We start from the raw sequence: 12,881 nt of genomic DNA on the forward strand, positions 1-12,881 counted from the left end.
TACGCAGCCCCTTTTCATTTGGGGATCACTATGCACTTTACAGCCATTAAATGAACCACATGAAACCATCAAATGACCCCATGTGAATTACAGATGGGGAAACCGAGGCAGTGGTTGGCACATCCCAGTCATATATCAAGCTAGTGCCAGAGCCTGGAGTAGAATATAGCAGTTCTGACTCACCAGCCCCTTCATCGGAGGATCACCAAGCACTTTGCAACCATCAAGGAATCCACATAATACCATAGGGAGGTAAACTTGGGTGTAGCCGAGACATAGAAGGATATGCTCGGGTCACACTCCAATTTAGGGCCAGAGCCCTGAACAGAACCCACTCCCGAGTCCTGCTCTATAATGCTTTTTCACACTGCCTTTACCCCGGTGCAGAAACAAGTCCCTGAGGTAGCTGGAAATGATGATCAAGGCTAAGCCACATATCGGGGGAGATGTAACGTCTGGCAGCATTGTATCTAAAGCCAGACTATCAATGGCAACAATTTAGAAATTAATAGAGCCAAGCTGGCAGGCAACTGGATGCAGGAATGTCACCCACTAAGTGTCATTTTGTAAGACTTTAATTACAAGGGGAAGCTGGAGTCATGTAACTATTACAGAAACGAATGCTTAAAGCGTGAGGAAATTAACTGAACTCTGGCAGTAATTAAGCCTCAAGCTGAATCGTCATTAGCAAATGGTATCTTGCTCGGGCCATGCATACGGGGGAGGGCACCAAACAGTGATGTCCCCATATGCGCCACATCCAGAGGTGATGGTTCAGCACTACCAGGCAATCAACCTTCTTGACCTCATCTCTGTCACTTCCAAGGAGTCCCCACCCTCCGTGTGGCTCACAAGGCTGGATATAATTTCCAATGCAAGCTAATATTTCCCTCGCCCAGTAAATAAGCTCTCCAGGATGCTTCCATAAGTAGTTTTAATTTTGCTTCCCTCTGATGATTTACGAGGGTTGCATTCAATTAACAAGGGTATTGATTTTTCTGCAGCTGGCCAGCATGCTGACTTAGAGAGATAAAAGGTTCATAATAAACCAACAACTCCTTCTCTGACACACACTTTTTTTTTGGGGGGGGGGGGGGGGGTCAGCAAGGGAAAATAAAGACAGCCATAAAAGATGGAAGGAGACTTAGATGGACACAGAGTTTCACAAGGTACAGTATAGAAGCCAAACTCCTGAGGTGGTGCACTCAGAGACCAGAAAGGGGACAGAGACGCAGCTAGCCCTGTACCTGTGACAGCCATTAAAGATCCCATGGTATTTTTCAACAGAGTAGAGCTGTGCACTTGATGTCCTAGCAGAATTCCAGTGCAGGTAATTAATTACATTCTGTTTACTTAAATTCCCCTTGCAGTTTCTTCTGGAAAAGCCACTCTTCCTGTTCAAGAAACCCTGGTTGTGCAGTGTGGCTAGATGAGGACTGCTGGCATGTAGCCACTTTAGAGGTAGCTGCATTTCAGTGGGGTGTCTGTGAAGTGATTGGTTATACAGATATTCCATAAAGCATCTGGAGGTCCCATTCTCATTCTTCTCCATGAAGGTGCTCTATAAATTTGAATTGGGATCTGGTTTCAAGTAGCTGAGCACATTGTAAAAAGCAATGCTGATACAGTGAGACTGTGTGTTGCTGCTGTTCCAGTTTTACAGCATGGGGTGAGAAATTGATGTGTCAGTATCATTAACCAGAAATGCTAAAAAAAAAAAAAAAAAGCCCTTTGAAATTAACACAACTTAATTGCATAATCTTCAAATGACACATGAAAGATCAGTCAGTGGCGCTCACAGGGACAAGCAGCAGGCTAGAGATGTAGGACTGACTAGTGGTTATAGCACTAGCCATGTCTTGGGAGACAGGGTTCAAGTCCCAGCTCTGCCACAGACTTCCCAGGCAAGTCACTTAGGGAAACTGAGGCACAGATACACTATCTGTAAAATGGGGCTAATAGCACTTCTCTGCATCACAGGAGTGTGGTGAGGGTAAATAAATTAAAGCTTGTGAGGTGCTTTGTTACTATAGAAGTACCGAAAGACAGATTAATCTAAGTGCACCAGGAAGTTTGCAGGGTGCTGAGCTGGGCTGTGTTTGAACAAAGAAAACTTGCCCATCAAAACATGCCTATAGAAATGATAGGGCTGCAGAGAACTTCCTCGCCCACTGGCTAAGCACTCAGTACAGCTAATCCCAGGTGTACCACCTACTCTTTCCATGGATGATGTGTTGGGAAGGATAAACGAAGGGAATTAAAAATCCCGGCATGTGTAGCAGGTCCACATTCCCCTTTCAAAGCCATCCTCAAGCATTTCAAAGACAAATACTAATGTGGACACCGCTGCTTGGGGAAAGTTGCGGAGGCCTGAACGGAATGGAGAAGTGCAGTCAGGAAAGAAAGGGGCATCTCTGAAGAGAGCAGAGTTGGGAATCTCAGACTGAGAATGGGTTGATTATGAGGACTCCAAGCAAACTGCTCTCCCTTGCCCACCGCGATAGTACTATCTGACTCAGCATAGAAAGGGGACAATTGAGAAAAGCCAAACAGATGAGCCTGCCTGGGGCTATTTTAAATTTTGCTCCCAGCTACTCCTGCTATTATGGCAGCGGGTCCTGTGGGATCCCGGTCCCACAGCAGGGTCTATATTAGTCCCACGCAGGGCTCCACTGACAGGTTACAAGATACTCCTCAGTGAGACAAATGTATAGCAGACAATGAGCCATTCCAAAACCACTGTGCCTTGTAATGAGAATAATACTTTGTGCTTCTGTTGAACCTTCATGGGAGGATCTCAGATTTCTGCACAAACATCAAGACCTGCAAGACCTCTGAGAGAGAGGGAAGGAGGTATTCAGAAACACATGACTTCGGTACAAAGGCAACAGGTGTCTCAGAAATACGGAAGATTTTTTAAAGCTGAAGCAGAGCCATTAATAGAACCCAGGAGTCCTGGCTCCTGCTTCCCTTCCCTAACCAGTAGGAAATACATTTGACTAGAATGTGGGGGGAGAGGGACTTTCCCATTTCTCTGGATCATCAGGTCCGCTCAGGGCAACCAAGTCAGGGGACCTGAAGCAGTTGCAGAGCTGAGACTGGCACAAAGTTTTGTAATTCTTATTGTATTTAACCCCTGTGCTGCCGGCAGACTGTGCAGCTGCTTCAGACCAGCAGGACTTACTAGGGACAGACCTCTTAGACTCTCTGCACCTTGAAGTCTTTAAACCACGATTTGAGGATTTCAATAGCTCAGACACAGGTTAAGGGTTTGATACAGGAGTGGGTGGGTGAGATTCTGTGGCCTGCATTGTGCAGGAGGTCAGACTAGACGATCATAATGGTCCCTTCTGACCTTAAAGTCTATAATTCTATGATTCTTCCCAGGGGGAACACAGAGACCCAAAACAAAGAGAGAGCTTTAAAAAAAATCCTTAAGGCAGTAAGCTTACAGTAATACAGGATTCATTTCCAGAAGGACAGTTTGACCCACGTGCTCAGCCTGAAGTCAACAATTTGGATTCAAAGAACCGACAATAATAGAAATGAGGGAATTATGTGGGCCCCAGGTATACCGGGATGTGATTGCACTGAGTAATTCTAGCTGGCCTGCTTCCCCTGTGCAGGCTATTGTGTGTGATATGTTATCACACGGCCTCATAGTGTGCTAGGGGTGCCCGTGGGATTAAGTATTTGTGCTTCTGTTAAATGTTTTATTTGTGATGGTTCCATACTTGTATTTCTAGATTATATTTCTGTGTTTGCATTCAGATTTGCTGTAATGCTTCAGCTCTTTGTTTCTATTTGTATTTGGGTTTATTTTCCTGGTCCATTTGAAATCCCTATGGACACATACATGAAGCCGTTACAATACAGGCTCTGGTTTTCCACCATCCAGGAACCCAAACAGTAGGAGAAGGTCAGATCTTCCATTATTCCAGTCTCATAAATGGTTCTGAGGCAGTGAAATGCCCATGGGAAAATATAAAGGCAACACAACAACAAATACGTACCAAAGAGAACACAACTAGACATGCCCTGTGCGCGTAGCCTGAAGATGCATTGCTCATGGACATTAGACAGTAGCCCTGTCAAGAGGTGCAAAGGCAAATGATGATGGGTAAAAGAACATCAGACCAGTAAGGAGTATGACTGGCCAGGTGGATGACCTTAGGGAAGCATATATTCTAAACATATATAAACAGAGCTGGTCGAAACTCAGAATTTCTGTTCTGCAGGAAACTCTGACATTCAAATCAGAATGAAATTAAAAAAAAAAAATCCAAAATTTCATGCACAACGACATTTTTGAAAATGTCTCGTTTAAGGTCAATCCAAACATTCCATTTCAATAAACTCAAAGTGTTTCGTTTCTATTTAGAATTTTTAAACCTTTTTACACTTTCTATATAATAAAAAATAAATTTGAAACAAAAAATCAAAACGTTCCATTTCGACCTTATCAAAATGCAAGAGAGAAACCTGATCCTCAAGTGTCTGAACAGTAAGGGCATTCCAATCTTTCTCTGACACCACCAAAAAGTATCAGTGGCCATCTTGAAACGTTATCGTGGTATATATGAGCACCCATCCATTAGGATCTTTCCAACAGAGGTCACCAAAAGGTCATCAGATTTCAACCACTCAACTGCCCTTTTAAACTTAAAATCTTGAAATCTGATACCTATGTATTGTGGGTCTTAAATATGACCATCATAGGTCAATAAAAGGCCACCAGTCTTTCTAAGGGAACTGTGATTGTTCAAAAGCCATTTGAAGTGATCCTCTTAACGTTTTGTATGCACTTTCCCAAGAGGCTCTAAATACAAGAAATATCCGAGTTGAAATGTGATATTTCTATACTACATCATCAGGCTGACAGTTTGCCAAAATACTATTAATTTCTTCTGCTGGTTGTGAAGCCGCTGAGACGGAGACATGAAAGTCATCTGAAGTTACTGGTTCTATTCACCAGCTATTAGCCAAGAAAATCATCAACGGTGAGCGAGTCTACCACATATGCTGTCATGAATATTCATGAATATCCCTACAGTGGATTACTGTTGACACGTGTGTATAGAGGACAGGGAGTGCAGGTGGTTACACAACACTTTCCATTATATATAAATATAAACTACATTTTTAAAAAACATTAAAAACAACATTACTTAGGTTGCTTAAGCCAAGAGCTAAAAAGTCAGGAAATGCCAGACTTAAGGTTGTCCATGCAACTTTCATTAGATCCCCCTTGTGTGCATGCATTATGATACAGGCTTTAATTACATGATCATATACTACTTTTTTCCACCAAAATAACTGTCAGAAAAGTTTTTTTTAAACAGGAGATATTAAGCAACCTTAACATAGTGCTTCTATGCCCTCGATAACACAGATGTGTGTATTATCTTCATCTCCTGTTTCCAACATCAAGGTTGGGTAGAGCTGCCTTCTATCGGTTTCTTGTCTTAGGTACCTAGACTGCCAGCCACCTCCCATTTTACAGATGGGAAACTGAGGCAGAGAAAGGCTAAGTGACTTACCCAAGATCACATAGAAACTCTGCAACAGAACAAGGACTTGAACCCCAGTTGCCCACGTCCCAGGTTAGGGCCCTAACCACCAGACCATCCTTCCTCATAAATCTGCATATAGACATGTAAATATAAATACAGGGACAGGTGTGCATATAGCTGTGTCATAAGAAATTGCATGATTCTGAGACTGCTCTGAAAGTTTGACTGACACACGATTTGGGATATGTGCATTGTTCACAGGTAGCAAAGTCATAACAGGCCGCAGGAGGTTATCCCTCCCAGGCCACACCACATCGCCATGTATTTTGTTTGCAACACAATTTAGAGAAAAGTTACTTCAGGCTATGTCTACGTTGCACGCTTCTTTCGGCGGCATATAGATATGTACTCGGGTAGCCCCCCTAGCCCGGAGAGAAGTAGCAGTGTCGACGGTGAGGAATGGCTCAGGCGAGTACAGTACAGATATGCTTGAAGGGTGTGGGTATGCACTGAAGACATACCCTCCACAGCTCTCTACTTGTCTAAGCCGTACCTTCTCGCTATGCTGCTATTTTTAGCACAGTCGTGTCCCACTGCCTCCCTGCTGCTGGAACCTTCCCCCTGCACGGAGAAAGATTCCAGCAGTGGGGAAAGGCTCTGGCAGGGGACAGCAGTGGGCAAAGGCTCCAGCTGAGCCTTTTCCCACTGCCTTCCCCCTGCCAGGGCTTGTTCTTATTGCAGTGAAAGGCTCTGGGAGCTGCTGAAGCCTTTCCCCACTGCCTCCTCCCTGCCAGAGCCTTTCACTGACCCATGGAGCTACACACCAGAGCGTGGACGCAGCCTGCTTTTCACTGCGGCATGTAGCTACACATACCCTGCACACCACCGCAAATGGGGTGTAGTGTAGATGTAGCCTCAGACATCTCTTTAGATGTCTAACGTTTTTATGAGTGCGCTTTCTTAAACGTGGAAGTTCAGGTTGCTTTAGTCACCATTTCTGCAGGCCTTGGAGTGACAGAAAAAATTAGTATTAATAAATGTTGAAAGCCTTTCAAAATGATGTGAAATGTCTTTTGAGTAAATCATCATGTCACACTTGGAAGGTCTGATGGCATCTCTCGAGCTGTCAGTGTGAAAATGGATGCAGCATATGTATCACTGGGGAGCTGGGAATGCCAGCTCTGCAGTGGGATGTAGCAAGTGTTGCTAGTCCTGGCAGTGTGCGTCTATTTCATTTAAAACCCATTTCTGTTCCAAGGGTGAATGGTACCAGCCGTGGACCTCAGACTAGAATAAATGTCAGTCTCTACATTTTATTTGATCCTCCTTTGGGTTGAGGATAGAGGTTGAAACTACAGAAGGATGGTCTTGTGGACAAGGCTCTGGGCAGGGACTCAGGTGATCTAGGTTCAATTTCTGACCACCACAGACCCCCTGTGTGGCCTTGAGTCCTTCAACTCTCTGTAAAACAGCGATAATAATCCAGTATCTCTACTGCTTATTTAGATTGTAATTTCTTCAGGGCAGGGACTGTCTGTAACTATGGGTTTGTACAGTGCCAATACAACTGCTTTTCGAGTTTGGTTGAGACCTCTTGGAAATTACTGTAATACTGCTGCCATTATGACTAATTTTCTCATTTGGATTATAGGTGTATTCCTGGAGGGGAGAGGTTAGAAGGCTGTTTTGATGAACTGGTCAAAGGTGCAAAAAAAAAAAAAAAAAAAAAAAAGCAATTGATTCCATAGTGCCAGTGGTTGATTCCAGGGTGGCAGAAATAAATGTGTTATATAGACGTGTGGTGATAGAAATGTATTATATAGACATGTTGTAAATGTGTGTATGTTTTCTCTCTTTCTCTATCAATATCCCCACACATGCTCCTCTCTCTATCTATATCTGTAGATCCAGATAGATCTGTTTTTAGTAACATTTAAGCTAGTGGGATTGTAATGAAAAGAACAGTTGAAAGGTATCAGTGTGTCATTGGGATTTGATGGGCTCCATTGGTCATGGCTGATTACTGCCATTACTCAAAGGGTTACTTCCTGCCTCTCTTCCTTGAAACCCAGAAGGCGGCAGGAAGGGAGAGAGAGGAAAAGCCAGAGAGACTTTTAACCCAGAGGCAATAGCGTCCAGACAATGCAGAGAAGAAAGAGGGAGGAAAAAAATCTGAGCAAACCTGCAATCTTCATAATACTCTGCCACTCAGTTATTTGCTGCTAACTTAATCAAAGCTTAACTTCAAAGAAGTCAGCAGCCACATTAAGTGGGAATATGGCCTGAGTCTTATTTAAGAGCAGGGCTGGACTAGGGAACTGGAATGGAGCCAAGCACCAGGCTCTTATGGGCCTCCTTCCCCTTTCTAGTCTCAATAAGCTTTTAACCATTGTGTTGTGAGCTCTGTGTGCATATCTCCCTGGGAGGGGAAAGGCCAGGAAAAAGCGAGGAGAGATAGCTCCCTGTTTCCACTGTAGGTGGGGAAAATAAGATAATGGTGAGGGAGGGCGAGTGGGCACCATGGATTTAAACTCCATGTAGCTGGTGATAATCAGAGGCTTAGCTTGCTAAGACGGCCTACGGGGAGCTGTATTACAGGCAGGGATTCAAATGTTTTCCGATTTCCTGTCTCCTCTCTTTCTTTCTCTCCTTCTCATCCCTACCCCTCCCCTTTCCATGGCTCAGCAGCCTCTCTGCGAACATATGGTCATGATTATTCATATTATCGCAAATGCCTAAAGGCCCAGTGAAGATCAGAACCCCGCTGTGCTAGGCGCTGTACAAACACATCATAAGAGGCAGTCTCTGCCCTGGAGAGCTCCCACTTGTGAAAGGGATAGTAAATAACGAATAGATGTTTTAAGAAATGACTGTTCAACAATTAGACGTTGTTACAGAGTCCAACCGATTGACAGGTGGCTTATAATCCTGGCTTATAGCTATTTATAATATCTTCTATCAACGTGCTTATAATGTTCTGTAACACATGCTACTCGCATCTGGAGGTTGCTTGTAACATCTATCAATCCTTCTTAAATGAAAGTTTAATATAAAGGGTGACCTATTTAAGAATGTTACATTCTTTCTTTTAAAATGTTAGTTTAAATTAGAGGGGGGGCACCTGATTCACAAAGCTGGGATCCGGAGGTGTTCCCCTCTAGGAGGGGGAAGAATGGCCCAGTGGACAGGGTGCTAGTTTAGGACTTTGGAGAACTGGGTTCAATTCCTTACTTTGCCACAGGTTTACTAGGTGACCTTGGCCAAGTCACTTAGCCTCTTTGCATCTCAGTTGTAAGAGGGGGATAACAGTACCTAATTTATATGGCCCTTTAATGGACTTATCCTCACAGCACCCCTGTGAGACACAGTCGTGCTATTATCCCCCTGGTACATGTGGGGAACTCAGGCACAGGGAAGCTAAGTGATGTGCCCAAGGTCACACAGGAAGTCTGTGGCAGAGCACAGAATTGAACACAGGTCTCTCAAGTCCTAAACTAGCCCCCTAACTCTGGGCCATCCTTCCTATTGCCCTACTTAATAGGAGTGTTATGAGGATGAAGGCATTAAATGCACTCCGATACTACAGTGACAAGAGCCATATAAGTATCATAGACAGGGAGTCTGTTTTGGGTTCAGCTCTGGTTTAAATAAAGGGCGGGAGGGGAGAAATGTTTTCACAAAATTCACAACAGTTTAATGGAATCCCAAACTGACAGACAGACAGACACAGAGTTCTAACAGTTTCCCATGGGCTCTGCCACTGCTGCTCACAGCAGCCCTGCCTGTTGCTCCTGACCCCATGCAGGAGCGGCTTTAGCGTGGATTCAATGGCACCCACAAAAAGCACGAAACCAAGGGTGCAAAACCAGGCACACATACGCTTCTCCTAGCCCAGTGCAGTGGGGAGGCCCTAGGAGAAGGGGGTTGGAAATCGAGCCCACCCTGCATTCACCCCGCTGTGGCAGCTCCTGTCCCACAGGGCTAGGCCTGGCTTCCTGCTCCAGGCATTGCAAGCTGGCACATGAGCTCACCACGCCACTCAGGTTTGGCCTGGCTGCCCCTCTGTCATGACAGAGGGATGGCTGGGTCAAACTTGGGTGGTGCTGCAAGCCCATACACCAGGCCGCAATGCCTGGTGTGGGGAGTTGAGTGCAGCCCCATGGGACAGGAGTTGCCCTGAGCGGGGGAGTGTGGGGTGGGCTTGCTTTGCAGCCCAGAACTCCCCGGGAACCCCTCTCCACACCAGGCTGGGATTAGGGCTGCAGAGATGGGGGAGAGGGTGCTGATACGGAGGACAGTGCCCCTTCGGCAGTTTACTATAGTGCACCCATTGAATCAAGAGGCTACATTCGTCCAGCACCAGGTAGTGGTAATGTCTGGTTCGCGTGGCTACATTCTGGCAGCAGTAGCTCTGCACCTGAGAAATTATTCCAGTTCGAGAGACTCAGGCGGGGAACATGCTTTTACTGGGGATGTGCTGAGCCGCCACAAAAGAACAGCAACCCGGCTAGTAGCAGCAGCATCCCCTAAGCTCTCATTGTCTGGATCCTGCGAAGTACTGAGCATGCCCAGCTCTCACGGACAGCAATGGCATTGGAGGGCACCAGCATCTCGCTGGGATCAGACCTTTCAGTGTGGGATCAATGAGCTCCTCTCTTGTAAACGGAACCAGGTGGGTTTGGAGGAAGGGGTTCCCTGATCCCAGCCGGCTTCATTCCCGCTGCCACTGACCTGTCCGGAGGAAAACGTGCCTCCTCCCCTTTCCGGAAGTCAGTGCTATTCTCCAGCCTGGCTAGTACGTCCATCCTCTTCACCATCATCTCCAGCATGTCGCTCATCTTCCGCAGCACCCCTCTGGACTCCAGCGCGCCCATCACTGCAGTCACACAAAGAGCAAGAGAGAGGCTAGAGCAGGGCTTGGCCCTCAGGGGGACACAGTCATTTGTTTTGTCAAGATGGGAAGGAGCGGGTCAGCGACCGTGAAAGTGATGGATTATCAGCACTCGCCTGGGCCAGGGAGTGGGTGAGATGATGACGTGAAAGCTTCCCTAAACATCCCTGCCCATGCATCTCAATCCTGGCCCACAGCAACCCCTGCTATTCCTAGTCTGGGACCCACAGCTCTGCCAATCATGACTGCATCCCCCTACCACCTGCTCTTCCATTCCGAGGCTCTCCACCCACAGCCCTGCCAGTGTACCTTAATCCTGGTCCACAGCATTCCTGGCTATTGCAGCCCTGGGTTACAACACTAGGAATGCACCTCAGCAGTCAGATATCAGGTCTCCTGATCTGTACCATCCCGGTGCTATTTCACTAGTGAGCACTGAAGGGCTATGGGGTTTTATAAATATAAACCTGGATTCAAATGTAATTTGGTCACAAGTACAATGAGTTTGCTGGTCTCAGTCTAGAGGCCGTGTATTCATGTTGCAAAGGCAGGACACAGCTTGACCTAATGGGCTGTCTTTGCTCATGTCACCAAGAGATGCTGCTTCCTAGAATAATCAAGCAGACGTGTGGAGGGCAGGGATGGAGGGGGCTGGAACTCAGGTCCTGCTTTGCTCAGGTGCGCCAGTCTCTATACGGAAATGCATCTGCCTCTTCCATGTAGCTGTCTGGAATTTTGACTTGGCAAAACTCCACTCAGAACACAGGCCCAGTTGGGTCACCCTGGATGGAGCATTCCACCATACAGCCCTTGGTAAACACCTAGATATTGTCTCATGCTTCGCTTAGTACAGTATTGACATCAGTGAGTCCCAGGAGGTATCGGCACCTCACAGAATCAGGTGCACCCGGGGCAGCCAGCTGGTGTCTCCTGGAGGCAAGTTCTGTGGGGATGTTTATGATTGATTTCTATTGCTCCTACTCTGGAATGGTTTGAAGTATATTTTGGCAAACAAAAACAGACCAAGGGTAAAATTTTCACATGAACCTAAGTGACTTAGGAACCCAACTGCCATTTTCAAAAGTGACTTGTGGCCAGATTCACAAGGGGATTTAGGCACCTAAAGAGGCATGCAGGCACCTAGTAGGGTTTTTTAAAATGTCTAAGCAGGTTAGGTGCCTAACTTCCAAGAGAAGTTCCCCAATGGGTCCAATGGGAGTTAGGGGCCTACCTTGCCTAGGCATTTTTGAGCATCCTGCTAGGTGCCTATCTGCATGTTTAGGCACCCAAGTACCTTTAAACATCTGGCCCTTAGGATCCAGTGTCCAATTCAAATCCAATGGACTTAGGCTCCTAAGTCACTTCTGAACATGAACTTAAGAACAGTCATACTGGGTCAGACCAAAGGTCCATCTAGCCCAGGATCCTGTCTTCCAACAGTGGCCAATGCCAGGTGCCCCAGAGGGAATGAACAGAACAGATAATCATCAAGTGACCCATTCCCTGTCGCCCATTCCCAGCTTCTGGCAAACAGAGGTTAGGGACACATGCCTGCCCATCCTAGCTAATAGCCATTGATGGACCTATCCTCCATGAATTTATCTAGTTCTTTTTTGAACTCTGTTATAGTCTTGGCCTTCAGAACATCCTCTGGCAAGGAGTTCCACAGGTCGACTATACATTGTATGAAAAAAATACTTCCTTTTGTTGGTTTTAAACCTGCGGCCTATTAATTTCATTTGGTGGCCCCTCACTCTTGTGTTATGAGAAGGAGTAAATAACACTTCCTTATTTACTTTCTCACACCAGTCATGATTTTATAGACCTCTAACATATCCCCCCTTAGTTATTTCTTTTCCAAGCTGAAAAGTCCCAGTCTTATTAATTTCTCCTCATACGGCAGCCTTTCCATACCCCTAATCATTTGTGTTGCCCTTTTCTGAACCTTTTCCAATTCCAATACATCTTTTTTGAGGTGGGGTGATCACATCTGCACACAGTATTCAAGATGTGGAACTTAGGGTTCTAAGTCACTTAGGTGTTTTGAAAATTTTGCCCCAACCGTCCATCCAGCTCAACAGCAATCTGTCTTGGAAGCTCAAAAGGAAGCCATAACACTTACCTTGAAAACCAGCCCCATTCCAATGTCACCTCAGTGAGTAATGCTATGTTATTGTATAGGGGAGAATTTCTTCCTAACCCCAGCTACAGTTCAGCTAGTGGGATTGGCAGCCCTTGGGACTGCAGAGTCAATATATGTCTAGCTCTTTAAAAAAACATATCACCATGTTATTTCCTCACTAGTACCCTGCAGCAGTGAGTTCCACTGGTGAATTCCACTGATTTCTTAGGCATTTCCTTTTATCCCTTTTAACCATACTGCCTCCTATAACTTCACTAGTGCTCCCTTTTTCTTGTAGACAGGGGCAGAACAAATAGGATCTTTTTTTCCCTAGATCCACCAGGCAAGGGGCCAA

The 12,881-nt window shown here is 45.7% G+C and overlaps 1 protein-coding gene across 3 annotated transcripts in view; it reads right to left on the bottom strand.

Moving 5' to 3' along the window:
• The window catches only part of MGAT5B (alpha-1,6-mannosylglycoprotein 6-beta-N-acetylglucosaminyltransferase B), a 175,635-nt gene that overhangs the window by 102,205 nt on the left and 60,549 nt on the right, over nt 1-12,881 (bottom strand). For all 3 annotated transcript variants that reach the window (XM_024101714.3, XM_065563389.1, XM_065563388.1), the window contains one exon: nt 10,245-10,389. In XM_024101714.3, coding sequence (XP_023957482.2) covers nt 10,245-10,389 — 145 coding nt within the window. The remainder of the gene's footprint in view (nt 1-10,244; nt 10,390-12,881) is intronic.

The sequence above is a fragment of the Chrysemys picta genome, chromosome 12, assembly GCF_011386835.1.
Source record: "Chrysemys picta bellii isolate R12L10 chromosome 12, ASM1138683v2, whole genome shotgun sequence".
Lineage (NCBI taxonomy): Eukaryota > Metazoa > Chordata > Testudines > Emydidae > Chrysemys > Chrysemys picta.